The sequence below is a fragment of the Macaca mulatta genome, chromosome 2, assembly GCF_049350105.2.
Source record: "Macaca mulatta isolate MMU2019108-1 chromosome 2, T2T-MMU8v2.0, whole genome shotgun sequence".
In the NCBI taxonomy this organism is placed as follows: domain Eukaryota; kingdom Metazoa; phylum Chordata; class Mammalia; order Primates; family Cercopithecidae; genus Macaca; species Macaca mulatta.
Genome location: NC_133407.1, coordinates 161,814,355 through 161,831,328, shown reverse-complemented (window position 1 = coordinate 161,831,328; position 16,974 = coordinate 161,814,355). Strand labels below are relative to the sequence as shown.

General features: G+C 38.5%; 1 protein-coding gene and 1 long non-coding RNA gene across 6 annotated transcripts in view; one reads left to right on the top strand and one right to left on the bottom strand.

Moving 5' to 3' along the window:
• The window catches only part of SLC15A2 (solute carrier family 15 member 2), a 94,521-nt gene that overhangs the window by 43,347 nt on the left and 34,200 nt on the right, over positions 1-16,974 (top strand). For 3 of the 5 annotated variants that reach the window (XR_013413339.1, XR_013413338.1, XM_077989894.1), the window contains exon 20: positions 5,763-5,909. Coding sequence is in view for 3 of the 5 variants with exons in the window: in XM_077989894.1 (XP_077846020.1) it covers positions 5,763-5,909 (147 nt within the window). In the remaining 2 variants the exon portion in view is untranslated. 5 annotated transcript variants of the gene reach the window in all.
• LOC144339400 (uncharacterized) lies at positions 2,115-7,370 on the bottom strand. Its single transcript, XR_013414386.1, has 3 exons — positions 7,134-7,370; positions 5,062-5,179; positions 2,115-4,822 (listed from the first exon to the last, which is right to left on the bottom strand). It is a non-coding gene; the product is annotated as an uncharacterized LOC144339400 (long non-coding RNA).

Sequence of the window (16,974 nt, the reverse complement as noted above, 5' to 3'; positions counted from 1 at the left end):
TTAGAAATAGGGTCTCGCCCTGTTGCCCATGATGAAGTGCAGTGCTGCAATCATAGTTCACCGTAGCCTGAAACTCCTGGGCTCAAGTGATCCTTCTGTCTCAGCCTTTCAAGTAGCTGGGACTACAGACATGTCCTACCCTGATGAATTAATTTAAAAAAAAATTTTTTTTTAAAGAGAAGAGGTCTCACTATGTTGACCAAGCTGGTCTTTAACTCCTGGACTCAAGCGATTCTTCTACCTCAACCTCAATCCAAGTGCTTGGATTACAGGCATTAACCACTGCGCCTGGCTATAATTCTATTAATTTTCTAGGGCTGCTGTAACAAAGCACTACAAGCTGAGTGGCTTATGGGATAGAAATGCATTGTCTCACAATTATGGTGGCTAGAAGTCTGAGATGAAGGTATTGGTAGGATTGGTTCCTTCTGAGGGCTGTGAATAATCTGTTCCATGCTTCTGCCATGGCTTCTGGCAATTTGCTGGAAATATTTGGTATTCCTTGGTGTATAGAAGAATCATCCTAATATCTACTTTCATCTTCACATGGTGTTCTTCCTATGTATCCGACTGTGTCCAAATTTACCCCCGTTTTAATAAGGATAACTGTCATTGGATTAGACCCACCCTAATGACCTTATTTCAACGTTACTAATTACATATATAACAAACCTGTTTCCCAATAAGTTTATATTCTGAGGTACCTGATTTTAGGACTTCAACATATGAGTTTTGGGGGACATGATTCAGCCCATAATGCTTGTGTTCCTGGTGTTATTCCATTTTCTGTTTCTTCTGTCTCTCATATGCCACTCAAGATAGAGGCCATATGTATTGTTTCTGAATACCAGGATCTAATAAGCATCTACAGTAGAGGCCATAAATTGTGGGTCTGGAGGCCCAATTTCTTTCATAGTCCTGTCTTGTTTGGCCTGCACAGTATTGACAAAAATAACAAAAGAATTAATTGCCAATAAATTCAAGAGATTACAGCTAAGAAGTTGTATTACTAACATTTCTTGGGAATAAAAAAATCAGAAGATTTCCTAACAGCTATTACTGTGTCAACTGTCTGGTGCTGTAGTGGCTGTGCCCTTTAGATGGGACCTGTGCTGTCCAGTTCATCATAGGCCTCATCATTTCCTTGCAGCCTCTTTCATTTACTTAATTACCTGCCTATGAACATGTAAGTATCTGACTTTGATTTAGAAGCTCTGGCCATAGTCTCTTCTTATGCTGAGAAAACACAAACAGATGCCTAGGTATTATTTACACTGTCAACTAAAGGAAAAGAAGATTCCCTTATCTTACTATTTTAGACCCAGTGACCATTTGATTCAGAGGGTTAAGGGCATTTAGATGTCAAAGACTTTTCATCTGAAGGACTTTTGACCATGATATTTTAACTATGCTGTTTTGTCTCATGTATCTGGATATTACACCTAATTCCTGATAACAGTTTTACTTCAAGAAATATATTCATATGGTTAGGCTTTGTGTCCCCACCCAAATCTCATCTTGAATTATAATCCCCATAATCCCCACATGTCTAGGGAGAGACTTGGTGGGAGGTGATTGGATCTTGGAGGCGCTTTCCCCAATCCTGTTCTTATGATAGTGAGCGACTTCTTATGAGATATGATGGTTTTATAAGGAGCTCTTCTCCCTTTGCTCCTCACTCTTCTCTCTCCTGCCACCATATGAGAAGATCCAAGCTTGCTTCCCCTTCACCTTCTGCCATGATTGTAGGTTTCCTGAGGCCTCCCCAGTCATGTGGAATTGTGCGTCAATTAAACCTCTTTCCTTTATAAATTATCCAGCATTGGGCAGTACTTTACAGCAGTGTGAAAAAGGACTAATACATATATATAATTTTTTCTTCTGTTTTCTTTTTGAGCCCCTTCAATAAATATACATATAATTTTCAAAATGTTATTTCATTTGTAATAAAAGATATTAGTAGATATAATCTACATAAAACCAACCATAGCTAAAAACATAAATACAGTTAAAGTACTTTTACACCAAAGAAACAAAAGTTGATTGTGGAATCACATATATTTGGTAATATTAACAAAAACTTCACCCGGAAAAAAATCTCTTTTGAACCAAAATTTTACAGAAAAAATACATCTTTTTTTTTTATTATTATACTTTATGTTCTAGGGTACATGTGCACAATGTGCAGGTTTGTTACATATGTATACATGTGCTGTGTTGGTGTGCTGCACCCATTAACTAGTCATTTACATTAGGTATATCTCCCAATGCTATCCCTCCCCTCTTCCTCCACCTCACAACAGGCCCTGGTGTGTGATGTTCCCCTTCCTGTGTCCAAGTGATCTCGTTGTTCAATTCCCATCTATGAGTGAGAACATGCGGTGTTTGGTTTTCTGTTCTTACAATAGTTGGCTGAGAATGATGGTTTCCAGCTGCATCCATGTCCCTACAAAAGACATGAACTCATCCTTTTTATGGCTGCATAGTATTCCATGGTGTATATGTGCCACATTTTCTTAATCCAGTCTGTCATTGATGGACATTTGGGTTGGCTCCAAGTCTTTGCTATTGTGAATAGTGTTGCAGTAAACATACATGTGCATGTGTCTTTATAGCAGCATGATTTATAATCCTTTGGGTATATACCTAGTAATGGGATGGCTGGGTCAAATGGTATTTCTAGTTCTAGATCCTTGAGGAATCACCACACTGTCTTCCACAATGGTTGAACTAGTTTACAATCCCACCAACAGTGTAAAAGTGTTCCTATTTCTCCACATCCTCTCCAGCACCTGTTGTTTCCTGACTTTTTAATGATTGCCATTCTAACTGGTGTGAGATAGTATTCATTGTGGTTTTGATTTGCATTTCTCTGATGGCTAGTGATGATGAGCATTTTTTCATGTGTCTATTGGCTGCAGAAATGTCTTCTTTTGAGAAGTGTCTGTTCATATCCTTTGCCCACTGTTTGATGGAGTTGTTTGCTTTTTTCTTGTAAATTTGTTTGAGTTCTTTGTAGGTTCTGGATATTAGCTCTTTGTCAGATGAGTAGATTGCAAAAATATTCTCCCATTCTGTAGGTTGCCTGTTCACTCTGATGGTAGTTTCTTTTGCTGTGCAGAAGCTCTTTAGTTTAATTAGATCCCATTTGTCAATTTTGGCTTTTGTTGCCATTGCTTTTGGTGTTTTAGACATGAAGCCCTATTGCTTTTGGTGTTTTAGACATGAAGCCCTTGCCCACACCTATGTTCTGAACGATATTGCCTAGGTTTTCTTCTAGGGTTTTATGGTTTTAGGTCTAACATTTTAGTCTCTCATCCATCTTGAATTAATTTTTGTATAAGGAGTAGGAAAGGATCCAGTTTCCGCTTTCTACTTATGGCTAGCCAGTTTTCCCAGCACCATGTATTAAATAGGGAATCCTTTCCCTATTGCTTGTTTTTGTCAGATTTGTCAAAGATCAGATGGTTGTAGATGTGTGGTATTATTACTGAGGGCTCTGTTCTTTTCCATTTGTCTATATCACTGTTTTGGTACCAGTATCATGCTGTTTTGGTTACTGTAGCTTTGTAATATAGTTTGAAGTCAGTTAGTGTGATACCTCCAGCTTTGTTCTTTTGACTTAGGATTGTCTTGGCAATGCAGGCTCTTTTTTGGTTCCATATGAACTTTAAACTAGTTTTTTCCAATTCTGTGAAGAATTGGTAGCTTAATGGGGATGCCATTGAATCTATAAATTACCTTGGGCAGTATGGCCATTTTCACGATATTGGTTCTTCCTATCCATGAGCATGGAATGTTCTTCCATTTGTTTGTGTCCTCTTTTATTTCACTGAGCAGTGGTTTGTAGTTCTCCTTGAAGAGGTCCTTCACACCCCTTGTAAGTTGGATTCCTAGGGATTTTATTCTCTTTGAAGCAATTGTGAATGGGAGTTCATTCATGATTTGGCTCTCTGTTTGTCTATTATTGGTGTGTAAGAATGCCTGTGAGTTTTGCACATTGATTTTGTATCCTGAGACTTTGCTGAAGTTGCTTATCGGCTAGAGGAGATTTTGGACTGAGATGATGGGGTTTTCTAAATATACAATCATGTCATCTACAAACAGGGACAATCTGACTTCTTCTTTTCCTAACTGAATACCCTTTATTTATTTATTTCAGGCCTGATTGCCCTGGCCAGAACTTCCAACACTATGTTGAATAGGAGTGGTGAGAGAGGGCATCCCTGTCTTGTGCCAGTTTTTAAGGGGAATGCTTCCAGTTTTTGCCCATTCAGTATGATATTGGCTGTGGGTTTGTCATAAATAGCTCTTAGTATTTTGAGATACGTTCCATCAATACAGAATTTATTGAGAATTTTTAGCATGAAGGGCTGTTGAATTTTGTCAAAAGCCTTTTCTACATCTATTGAGATAATCATGTGGTTTTTGTCTTTGGTTCTGTCTATATGCTGGATTACGTTTACTGATATGCATATGTTGAACCAGCCTTGCACCTCAGGGATGAAGCCCACTTGATCATGGTGGATAAGCTTTTTGATATACTGCTGGATTCGGTTTGCCTGTATTTTACTGAGGATTTTTGCATCGATGTTCATCAGGGATATTGATCTAAAATTCTCTTTTTTTGTTGAGTCTCTGCCAGGCTTTGGTATCAGGATGATGTTGACCTCATAAAATGAGTTACGGAGGATTCCCTCTTTTTCTATAGATTGGAGTCATTTCAGAAGGAATGGTACCAGCTCCTCCTTGTACCTCTGGTAGAATTCAACTGTGAATCCGTCTGGTCCTGGACTTTTTTTGGTTGGTAGGCTAGCAGGCTCTGAAATTGAGAAAAAATACATCTTTTTGACAAAATTTGAATGTGTAAATTTTGAGTTAAAAAATAATGGCTTGGGCCAGGCACTGTGGCTCATGCCTGTAACCCCAGCACTTTGGGAGGCCAAAGAAGGTGGGTTGCTTGAAGCCAGGAGCTCAAGACTAGCTTGGTCAACATAATGACACTCCATCTCTACAAAAAAAATTCAACATTTTAAGTTAGCTAGGTATGGTGGCACATACCTGTAGTCCCAGCTACTTGGGAGACTGACGCAGAAGGATTGCTTGAGCCCAGGAGTTTGAGGCTACAGTGAGCTGTGATTGTGCTGCTGCACTTCAAACTGGGTGACAGAGCAAGATCCTGTCTCAAAAAAGAAAAAAGACAATGAAGATAAATCAAAATAGTAGGTGGCATTTGATACGGATTTTTAAAAATTGACCAGTAAAACTTCAATGTGTTATCAAGAGAGTAATTCATCCTAATAAAAGTAATTTCAGTAAATTAAAAATCAAAATAGCAAATGTTAAAAGCACTTTAATTGTACTTACATAGAAAGTGGAATAATAAATTAAGCTTTTCTCAAGAAAATGCTTTCTGAAAACTTACTTTGTTTGTATAATTCAGATGCCATTTTAGGTTTAAAGTTTTGCCCAGGATCAAAATGCCTGATAGGGCAAAATGATGGAAATCCAAACTGCAATATCAAAATATTCTCTCATTTAAAGTCTCTGTCAATAATGATATCTGATTGAATCTAGGCAAGTGAGTATAATATTACCAAAAGAAGTTTTGAAAAGCTGGAATTGTGTAAAAATGCTCAATTTCCTGAAAGTGGCAGAATAATGAAAATACACAAAGGATGGATATAAGATTGTAGAATGCTGTGGTTAGGAATATTTACTTGAGACTACTGACAAGTCCATTTTCTCTTTCTCTCACTAAGAACACCAATCAGGGTCTTCAGGCCTGGAAGACTGAAGACATTCCAGCCAACAAAATGTCTATTGCATGGCAGCTACCACAATATGCCCTGGTTACAGCTGGGGAGGTCATGTTCTCTGTCACAGGTCTTGAGTTTTCTTATTCTCAGGTAAGTTTTTGCAAATAGAAGGTAGAAATTGAGACATTGATTGAAGGATGGTGAATTTTAATTCTAGCACTGACTTAAATAGGTATGTTATCTCTTTTGGCCTTGGGTACCTTATTTATGACCCTGAACATATATGACCTGAACATTTTGACTCTCCAGATCATGACAGTGCAGCATGGGAGTCTATGATTTTGGGGTTCTAGGAAAGAGATTAAAGATTAAAATGAAGAGCTGCAGAGTCAGACTCCCCATGTTCGAATTTTGACTGCATGACCTATTGTGTAACCTTGAGCAAGTAAATTACTATCTCTTCTCTGTAATGCTTTTTTTTTTTTTTTTTTTTTTCTGAGATGGAGTCTCGCTCTGTCACCCAGGCTGGAGTGCAGTGGTGCGATCTCAGCTCACTGCACTCCAGCCTAAGCGACAGAGAGAGACTCCATCTGCCTCCACGGTTCAGGCGATTCTCTTGCCTCTGCCTCCTGAGTAGCTGGGATTATAGGCGCGCACCACCATGCCTGGATAATTTTTGTATTTTTAGTAGAGTCAGGGTTTCCCCATGTTGGCCAGGCTGGTCTCTAACTCCTGACCTTGGATGATCTGCCCACCTTGGCTTCCCAAAGTGCTAGGATTACAAGCATGAGCTACTGTGCCCAGTCTGTAATGCTATTTTTTAAATGTGCAAGAATACTAATAGAACTTATCTCTTAGGGTTGTAATGAAGATTAAATGACATAATGAATTTAAAAATATTCAATTAGGAGTTTCATCTTATTCTTATTGTTTGCATTATTATCACCCTCTGAATCAATGTGATAGCTGAACTTAATGAGGGAAGTTCTAACTTGAAAATTTTTGTGGGAGAAGTTTCCTGGATGCATGGGGCATGAGGGCAGTGAAGGGAATTTGTTTACTTTCAAATTTGTATCATCTCCAGGCTCCCTCTAGCATGAAATCTGTACTCCAGGCAGCTTGGCTATTGACAATTGCAGTTGGGAATATCATCGTGCTTGTTGTGGCACAGTTCAGTGGCCTGGTACAGGTATGGATCTGAGGGAAGCAGGATTCATTTCTACTCAAGGTTTTCCTCCAGCTTCCTCTTCTCCCTTTCCACCTATCTCTGTTTCCTGTATTCCCCACCCAGTGCTGTGACATGAAATGGGTTAGATACACAGACTTTACCAGGAAAACAGACATATGTAAGTGGCAATAATGACTACAATATACCTATGTGAGGAGAGGTCAGTGAACCCAGTCTTTGTCCAGCAAAAGTGTGGTTGAACTGGTGATCCCAGGTCAGTCTGCTCCCCAGTCCTCATCCTGTAAAGATCTCTTTAGTTTCAGGTTTCTCCATATTCTTCTCATATTTATTTCCCCCTGCAGTGGGCCGAATTTATTTTGTTTTCCTGCCTCCTGCTGGTGATCTGCCTGATCTTCTCCATCATGGGCTACTACTATGTTCCTGTAAAGACAGAGGATATGCAGGGTCCAGGAGATAAGCAGATTTCTCACATCCAAGGGAACATGATCAACCTAGAGACCAAGAAGACAAAACTCTGATGACTCCCTGGATTCTGTCCTGACCCCAATTCCTGGTCCTGTCTTCAAGCATTTTTTTTTTCTTCTACTGGATTAGACAAGAGAGATAGCAGCATATCAGAGCTGATCTCCTCCACCTTTCTGCAATGACAGAAGTTCCAGGACTGGTTTTCCAGTACATCTTTAAACAAGGCCCCTGAGATTCTATGTCTGCCTGTCTATCAATGAACTCATTAAAACTTATGCAGTGTTGCTGGAGCTGGCCTGGTGTCTCCAAATGGCCATGAAAATACACATGTATAACGGAGATCATTCTCTGTGGGTATGCAAAGTTATGGGAATTCCTTTATAGGTAACTGGCATTTAGGACTGATGGCCCTAATTTTTGAGGTACTGATTTAGAGGTAAAATTGCAGAATAACAAAGGAATGGTATTTCTAGTTTTTTTTTTTTTTTTTTTTTTTTGTAAGCAATGTAATTATGCTATTCACAGGGGCCTCAAGAATTGGTATGTATGATGTGATCTGGTCCAGCCAGGGCCTGGTTTGTCAGCTATCTAGGTTTGATAAGACTTTAGTAAATCTGTCAATACAAATCATAGGAAGCAGAATGTCATTTTATTAAAACACAGGAGAAGTTATATCTTTCTGATTATGATAGTATTTTATTTGCTTATCCAAACACTACTTTCTCAGTATGGATAGATCATGGAAACCAGATTAGAGATAGTAAACATTAGTAAACATGGTTCTGGAGAACAGGAACAGGTGTAGGTTATAGAAATCCTGAAGAGCCAGTCATTCTTTTACAGAGTACATTCTTCTTAGCCTCTATGGCACTGAACTGTGCCCTTCAGTGAACAGTTGTATAAACAATAATTATAATTTGCAACTTTGTCTTATCAACCTTGCTGACCCAGTTTTTTCTTATTATTACACCTTGTCTTGCTTATTGCTGCAAATATTCAATAACAACAATGTTTCTATAAGTCCAACTTCCTTTATTAATGTTTCCATTTAGCCTCAAAAATAGCAAAGTAGTAGTTCCTTTCTGATGTTGCTTTCTTGATTTACTTTTCCCGTGTTTTAAAACCATTTCTTCCTTGAAGCCTAGAAATTTTCTTTTTATTCAAAAAGAGTTACATTAATGCCTAGGTTTGAGCTCCTAAAATGGAAATAGTCAATAGAGGAGCATGGTCCTATATGAGGTTCCTATCAAAATTTGTGGGAGTAGGGGTGGTAGAGCATGAGGGTTTTGTTTGTGTATGTGTGTGGTCATGAAAAATATTGAGAAACATTACCTCACACACAATGGATGAATCAGAGGACAGACACGGAAATGTCATGACTGTGCAGTGTGTTACTAGGAAAAAAGTTCAGAATCACTGTTCTAGAAAGCCTCATTTCCATTGGTTTTAAAACATTATTCTCATGTAGAACAGTGTTGGGTCTCATACTGTTAATGTTAACAGGTAGCAATGTTAATGTTAACAGGTACCTGTTAATATTAACAGATAATGTTACTGTTAACAGGTAAGAGAAATTACTCTAAGTGCCCAAGCTTTATATACTTCAGTTTTAATGACAAGCATTTCAGAAGTACAAGAGTGGCAGCAAGACCAACCAGTTTTTCCAGATATATTGATGTGAACCTGACCCTACTCCTTTAGAAGACAGCCTGTTCATTTTTAAATAGCTTTAACCCAAACTGTTCTATGACCATTGTTTCAAGAGACATTAACACAGTTCTGTAAATAGAAGTGTCTATGGACAAATAAGTTTGGGAAATGTGGCATACTGTATCCTTTTCTTAACATTTGCATATTAAAGACTCTGAGATATCCTGCAGTAAAGACATAAGATACCTTGTTTAAATTAACATGTTACAGTATTCTGCAGAACACTGGTTTGGATAAAACTGTTGAGCAGTTCTTCCTTGTAAGTGCTGAGCTTCCTCTCTGAAACCTCCTACCATTGTTTTTTCCTCCCCTGTAGCTAATAAGAAAAAGTATAACACCCGGCCGGGCACGGTGGCTCACGCCTGTAATCCCAGCACTTTGAGAGGCTGAGACAGGTAGATCACCTGAGATCAGGAGTTCGAGACCAGCCTGGCCAACATAGTGAAACCCCGTCTCTACTAAAAATACAAAAATTAGCCTGATGTGATGGCAGGTGCCTGTAATCCCAGCTACTTGGGAGGCTGAGGCAGAAGAATCGCTTGAACCCGGGAGGCGGAGGTTGCAGTGAGCTGAGATCGCGTCATTACACTCTAGCCTGGGGGACAAGAGCGAGACTTCATCTCAAAAAAAAAAAGAATAAGTATTACCACCTTTTTCATGTGGCAGATGTTTAGCTATTTGGGGGGAACTTTCATGGCTCTTCCCTAATCATCAAGTATTCAAGTTAAAGATTCTCGGTTCCTGTAATGGTTCCTCACCAGGCGTAATTTGTCCTTTTACCATCCTACTTTCTCTCTTCTGAAAAACATTCTTTATCTGAAATACAGCAATTAATATTAAGATATCTTAATATGAAATACCTGGAGTCAAATATAACATTCCAAAGTAGTCTGACTGGAAGAACTAGCACTTGCCTTTCTTCAAACAATGCACTTCTGTTAATGCAGTGTAAGGTAACATGAGTTGTTTTTGGAAACTACGTCATAATGTAAGCTTATATTCTAGCACTTATCACTTAATGACAGGGATACATTTGAGGAATGCATTGTTAGGCAATTTTGTCATTATGCAAACATCATAGAGTGTACTTACACAAACCTATGGTATAGCCTACTACACATCTAAACTATGTGGTGTAGACTGTTTCTTCTAGGCTAAAAACCTGCACAGCGTGTTACTGTGCTGAATGCTGTAGGCAATTGTAACACAATGGTATTTGTATATTTAAACATATCTAAACATAGAAAAGGTACAAAAACTTTACACATTATATAGATGTATCAAATTATATGTATTCTGAAAATGTCTATATCTATTATGTATCAATTTTTTAAAAAGTGAATGACATAATAATTCTTTTGAAAAAAATGTGGACACACAAATTGGAAAAGAGGTATAAATGCAGCATTATAATCTAATGGGACCACCATCGCATATTTGGTCTGTCATTGACTGAAACTGCAATATGCAGTTTTTCTTAACATTTGCATATTAAAGACTCTATGACTATATATGGACATATATGACTCACCATTGTAAGACATTTCGATGTTATTCTAAGTGACATGTGAAACCATTGGAAGCTTAGAACATGAGAGTGACATAATGTGATCATTTAAGATCACTTTGGCTGCTGAGGGGGAAATTATCTATAGGCAGGAAGGAAAAGAAGTAGGGAGTTCAGTTAGGAGGCTTTTGCAATAGTTCAGGCAATAGGTGGTCGTGACTGGTACAAGGTGATAGTAGTGCAAGTGGAGAGAAACAGTTTGACTTGGAATTAAACTTTAAGCTAGAACTGACAATATTAGAGTGTAGCTTGGATACACAATTTAAAAGAAAGAAAAGAGCCAGGTGTGGTGCCTCACACCTGCAATCTCAGTTCTTTGCAAGGATGAGGCAGGAAGATTCTTTGAAGTCGGGAGTTCAAGACCATTCTAGGCAATATAATGAGACTCCCTCTCTACAAGAAATAAAAATTAAAAAATTAGCCAGGTGTGGTGGTGTGCACCTGTAACCCCAGCTTCTCAGGAGGCTGAGGCAGAACAATCCCTTGAGCCCAGGTGCTTGAAGCTGCAATGAGCTATGATGACACCACTGTACTCCAGCCTGGACAATAGGACCCTGTCTCAAAAAGAAAGAAGGAGGGAGAGAGAGAGAGAGAGAGAGAGGAAGGAAGGAAGAAAGGAAGGAAGGAAGGAAGGAAGGAAGGAAGGAAGGAAGGAAGGAAGGAAGGAAGGAAGGAAGGAAGGCAGGAAGGCAGGGAGGGAGGGAGAAGGGAGGGAGGGAGGGAAAGAAAGAAAAGAAAGAAAGAAAGAAAGAAAAAGAAAAAGAAAGAAGGAAGGAAGGAAAGAAGGAAAGAAGGAAAGGAAAGGAAAGAAGGAAGGAAGGAAGGAAAGAAAGAAAGAAAAAGAGAAAGAGAAAGGAAAGGAAAGAAAAGGAAAAGGAAAACTCACTCCTAGATTTGGTCCTAAGTAGTAAGGATGAATCATGATGCAATTTTCTAAAAATAGCAAAGACTAGGATAAGAAAAGTTTTCTGGTATGAGTTTTGTTTTGCATATGTTGAGCTTCTACCCATGCTAATGGGTATCCATTAGAGACATTAAGTTATCAGTTTCATATATGAGTCTGAAGATCAGGTAAGAGGTTGGAGCTAGAAATATAAACTTGAGAATCATCAGCATATATATGGTATTTAAAGCCATGAAACTGGAAGAGATTTCCCAAGAAGTGAATGTGTATAGAGAAACGATGAGCAAGAAGGACAGTATGACAAGAATAAGGGGCAAAGAGGTAAAATATACAGTCAAAGGAAGCTAGGGATCAGATCATGTAGGTCCGGGTATGCTGGTGTGCACCTGTAGTCCCAGCTACTCTGAAGGCTGAGGTAAGGAGGATTGCTGGAGCCGAGGAGTTTGAGGCTACAGTGAGTGATGATCACACCACTGCACTCCAGCCTGGCCCATAGAGTGAGACCCCATCTCTAAAAAAGAGAGAGAGAGAGAGAGAGAGAAATGGTCAAGGAATGAGTGAGCTTGGGGGCCCTCCAACATTGGAGGCTTGGAGAAGAGGAGGATGCAGCAAACGCAATGAGATGGGCGACCTATGAAATATGAGGAAACTCAGTAGAATGCAATTTAATATAAATGACATACTATGTGTTATAATTAGATAAAAAACAATTTTTATCTTTGACCTAAAGAAAGTACTTTTTCCTGTTAGTAGACCTGGGCTCTGGTAATTTCTATGTTTGTTTGCCTGAATCCTTTTTCCTCCAGAATTTAATTCAATTTGATGGTCCTTCCGTCTTTTTTCTTTTTTTTCTTTTTGAAACAGGGTCTCACTCTGTCACCCAAGCTGAGTGAAGTGATGTGATCATGGCTCGCTGCAGCCTCAACCTCCAGCGCTCAAGCAATCCTCCCTCCTCAGCCTCCCTAGTAGCTGGAACTACAGGATGTGCCACCATGACCAACTAGTTTTTTTTTTTTTGTCAAGACTGGGTCTCACTATGTTGCCCAGGCTGGTCTCGAACTCACAAGTGATCCCCCTACTTTGGCCTCACAAAATGCTGAGATTACAGGTGTGAGCCACTGTGCCCAGCCACATTGATCATTTTCTTCTCCTTTGACCAATAAGTTACAACTACACTAGCAATCTTTGCTTCTGAAACATGCCAAGATTGTTCCTGACAAGATCTTTCCACTGCCTAGAATATTGTTTCCCCTGATCTTGGGTTGACTCTTATTGTCACTCAGTCCTTAGGTCACCTCTTCATCACCTATCTCTCCATTTGAAATAGCTATCTAGCATACCCTGGACAAATACACATTTCTGAGGAACAAAAGGCAATGGAGTCAGTTCAACTAGCAAATATTTTTTGAGCACTTGCTATGTTCTAGATAAACAAAAAAGACAAGGATGAATGAAACACAATTCTTGCCATCCATGAGCTCAAAAGGTTTTCAATTTCCAAAATTTTTTTATCAAAAGCTTTGTGTTTTTCTAACTGTAGTATCTGACTCTCAATCTTTTTCTGTCTTATCTTCTACAATCACTTTTGGTGTTTCCCACATCCACTGACAAAAACCATTAACATCCAGGACTCACAATTCTTTGACCTCTTTTGAAATTCCATGACCTCCATTTCACCTAAGATAACAATCATCCTCAGACTAAGCTATATGTCAAACTTAAATATGCCTTGAAAAATGCTACCTGCAAATCTCCATTTTAAAAATATTCTCTGATATTTATCTTCTGCACGTTTACTTTTCTCCTTCCTCTTAATCGAACTCACTGTTTGTTTTTATTGTAATCTCCAATTGACATGTCTCACTTCTCTCAGATTACATTCCAGTATGGTTTCATTTGTCTTGAAACTAACCTGGACACCATTATTTTAGCTCTTTGTTTGCTACCACCTCAAAATGTTCCCCTTTCTTGACTTTCATCATTTCTGCTAATCTGTACCACTACACAAATCTATATATTATTTCTATTCCTGTTTCTGGGCTGTCTGGATATTATTTCTGTTCCTGTTTCTGGACTGTCTGGAACTGCAGGAGAATATCACAAGGGTATGATTATGTGGTTCAAAACTCAATACCGTCTACCGATTTTCCAAATTAGGAACATAGGCATTATCCATTGACTCTAGTAACAAGTCTTGAAACCTACCTACTAAATAGGTTTCAAATCTGTCCGCTTCTATCCTTTCCTATTGCCACTATCAAAATCACCATTATATCTCTAGATTATTACAACAACCTTTTAGGCTTAATCTATTTTTTCTTAAAACTGTTATCAGTGTGATATATTTTAAAATGTAAATCATATAGCTCATCTGTGTAACAACCCTTCATTGCTCCCTACTTTAAGGATAAACTTCCAACTCTGTAATAAGATCAACAATGCCCTATCTGCCCTGGCCCCTACCTACCTGTCTAGCCTTATCTTTGCTATGGCCCTAGTCAAGTTGCATATATGCAACACGTATACACACAGATTTGTTGAGATCAGGATTTGTTGCAGTCAGGATTGCATTACATCTATAGAATAGATCTTTTCCAATATTGAGTCTTTCAAACTTGCTTTTCTCTTTCTAATTTCTTAAGATGAGTTGATTTTTCAGCCTTTATTCTTTTTATAATATGTGTATTTAGGCGATTAATTTTTAAAATTTGATTAATTTTTCTGTGATCACAACTTGAGCTGCAACCTATTGGACATTTCTCCTTTTACCTCTATTCTATAGCTCCAACTTTTCATCATATTTGTTTAAAACCTCATTTAAATATCACCACTTCTATGGGGCCTTTTGTGATCCACCTCTGGGATATACACCTGCTCCTACCTCTCAACTTCAGTAGAGCTCTATTTGTTATTTGGTGAAGACATTCATAATTTTCTATCTTGTAGCACAGGCATATTGTACAGTTTCATTTCCTTTGCTCAACTGCAGGATTCTATTAGTTTTGATGTGCTGCATTTTCATTACAATGCAATTTTTAAATACAATCCAGTTTTTTTTTTTTTTAAATTTATTTATTATTATTATACTTTAAGTTGTAGGGTACATGTGCATAACGTGCAGGTTTGTTACATATGTATACTTGTGCCATGTTGGTGTGCTGCACCCATCAACTCATCATTTACATCAGGTATAACTCCCAATGCAATCCCTCCCCCCTCCCCCCTCCCCATGATAGGCCCCTGTGTGTGATGTTCCCCTTCCTGAGTCCAAGTTATCTTATTGTTCAGTTCCCACCTATGAGTGAGAACATGCGGTGTTTGGTTTTCTGTTCTTGTGATAGTTTGCTAAGAATGATGGTTTCCAGCTGCATCCATGTCCCTACAAAGGCCGCAAACTCATCCTTTTTGATGGCTGCATAGTATTCCATGGTGTATATGTGCCACATTTTCTTAATCCAATCTGTCACTGATGGACATTTGGGTTGATTCCAAGTCTTTGCTATTGTGAATAGTGCTGCAATAAACATACATGTGCATGTGTCTTTATAGCAGCATAATTTATAATCCTTTGGGTATATACCCAGTAATGGGATGGCTGGGTCATATGGTACATCTAGTTCTAGATCCTTGAGGAATCGCCATACTGTTTTCCATAATGGTTGAACTAGTTTACAATCCCACCAACAGTGTAAAAGTGTTCCTATTTCTCCACATCCTCTCCAGCACCTGTTGTTTCCTGACTTTTTAATGCTTGCCATTCTAACTGGTGTGAGATGGTATCTCATTGTGGTTTTGATTTGCATTTCTCTGATGGCCAGTGATGATGAACATTTTTTCATGTGTCTGTTGGCTGTATGAATGTCTTCTTTTGAGAAATGTCTGTTCATATCCTTTGCCCACTTTTTGATGGGGTTGTTTGTTTTTTTCTTGTAAATTTGTTTGAGTTCTTTGTAGGTTCTGGATATTAGCCCTTTGTCAGATGAGTAGATTGCAAGAATTTTCTCCCATTCTGTAGGTTGCCTGTTCACTCTGATGGTAGTTTCTTTTGCTGTGCAGAAGCTCTTTAGTTTAATGAGATCCCATTTGTCAATTTTGGCTTTTGCTGCCGTTGCTTTTGGTGTTTTAGACATGAAGTCTTTGCCCATGCCTATGTCCTGAATGGTACTACCTAGGTTTTCCTCTAGGATTTTTATGGTATTAGGTCTAACATTTAAGTCTCTAATCCATCTTGAATTAATTTTCGTATAAGGAGTAAGGAAAGGATCCAGTTTCAGCTTTCTACTTATGGCTAGCCAATTTTCCCAGCACCATTTATTAAATAGGGAATCCTTTCCCCATTTCTTGTTTCTCTCAGGTTTGTCAAAGATCAGATGGCTATAGATGTGTGGTATTATTTCTGAGGACTCTGTTCTGTTCCATTGGTCTATATCTCTGTTTTGGTACCAGTACCATGCTGTTTTGGTTACTGTAGCCTTGTAGTATAGTTTGAAGTCAGGTAGCGTGATGCCTCCAGCTTTGTTCTTTTGACTTAGGATTGTCTTGGAGATGCGGGCTCTTTTTTGGTTCCATATGAACTTTAAAGCAGTTTTTTCCAATTCTGTGAAGAAACTCACTGGTAGCTTGATGGGGATGGCATTGAATCTATAAATTACCTTGGGCAGTATGGCCATTTTCACGATATTGATTCTTCCTATCCATGAGCATGGTATGTTCTTCCATTTGTTTGTGTCCTCTTTTATTTCACTGAGCAGTGGTTTGTAGTTCTCCTTGAAGAGGTCCTTTACATCCCTTGTAAGTTGGATTCCTAGGTATTTGATTCTCTTTGAAGCAATTGTGAATGGAAGTTCATTCCTGATTTGGCTCTCTGTTTGTCTGTTACTGGTGTATAAGAATGCTTGTGATTTTTGCACATTAATTTTGTATCCTGAGACTTTGCTGAAGTTGCTTATCAGCTTAAGGAGATTTTGGGCTGAGACAATGGGGTTTTCTAAATATACAATCATGTCATCTGCAAACAGGGACAGTTTGACTTCTTCTTTTCCTAACTGAATACCTTTGATTTCTTTCTCTTGCCTAATTGCCCTAGCCAGAACTTCCAACACTATGTTGAATAGGAGTGGTGAGAGAGGGCATCCCTGTCTTGTGCCAGTTTTCAAAGGGAATTTTTCCAGTTTTTGCCCATTCAGTATGATATTGGCTGTGGGTTTGTCATAAATAGCTCTTATTATTTTGAGGTACATTCCATCAATACCGAATTTATTGAGCGTTTTTAGCATGAAGGGCTGTTGAATTTTGTCAAAAGCCTTTTCTGCATCTATTGAGATAATCATGTGGTTCTTGTCTTTGGTTCTGTTTATATGCTGGATTATGTTTATTGATT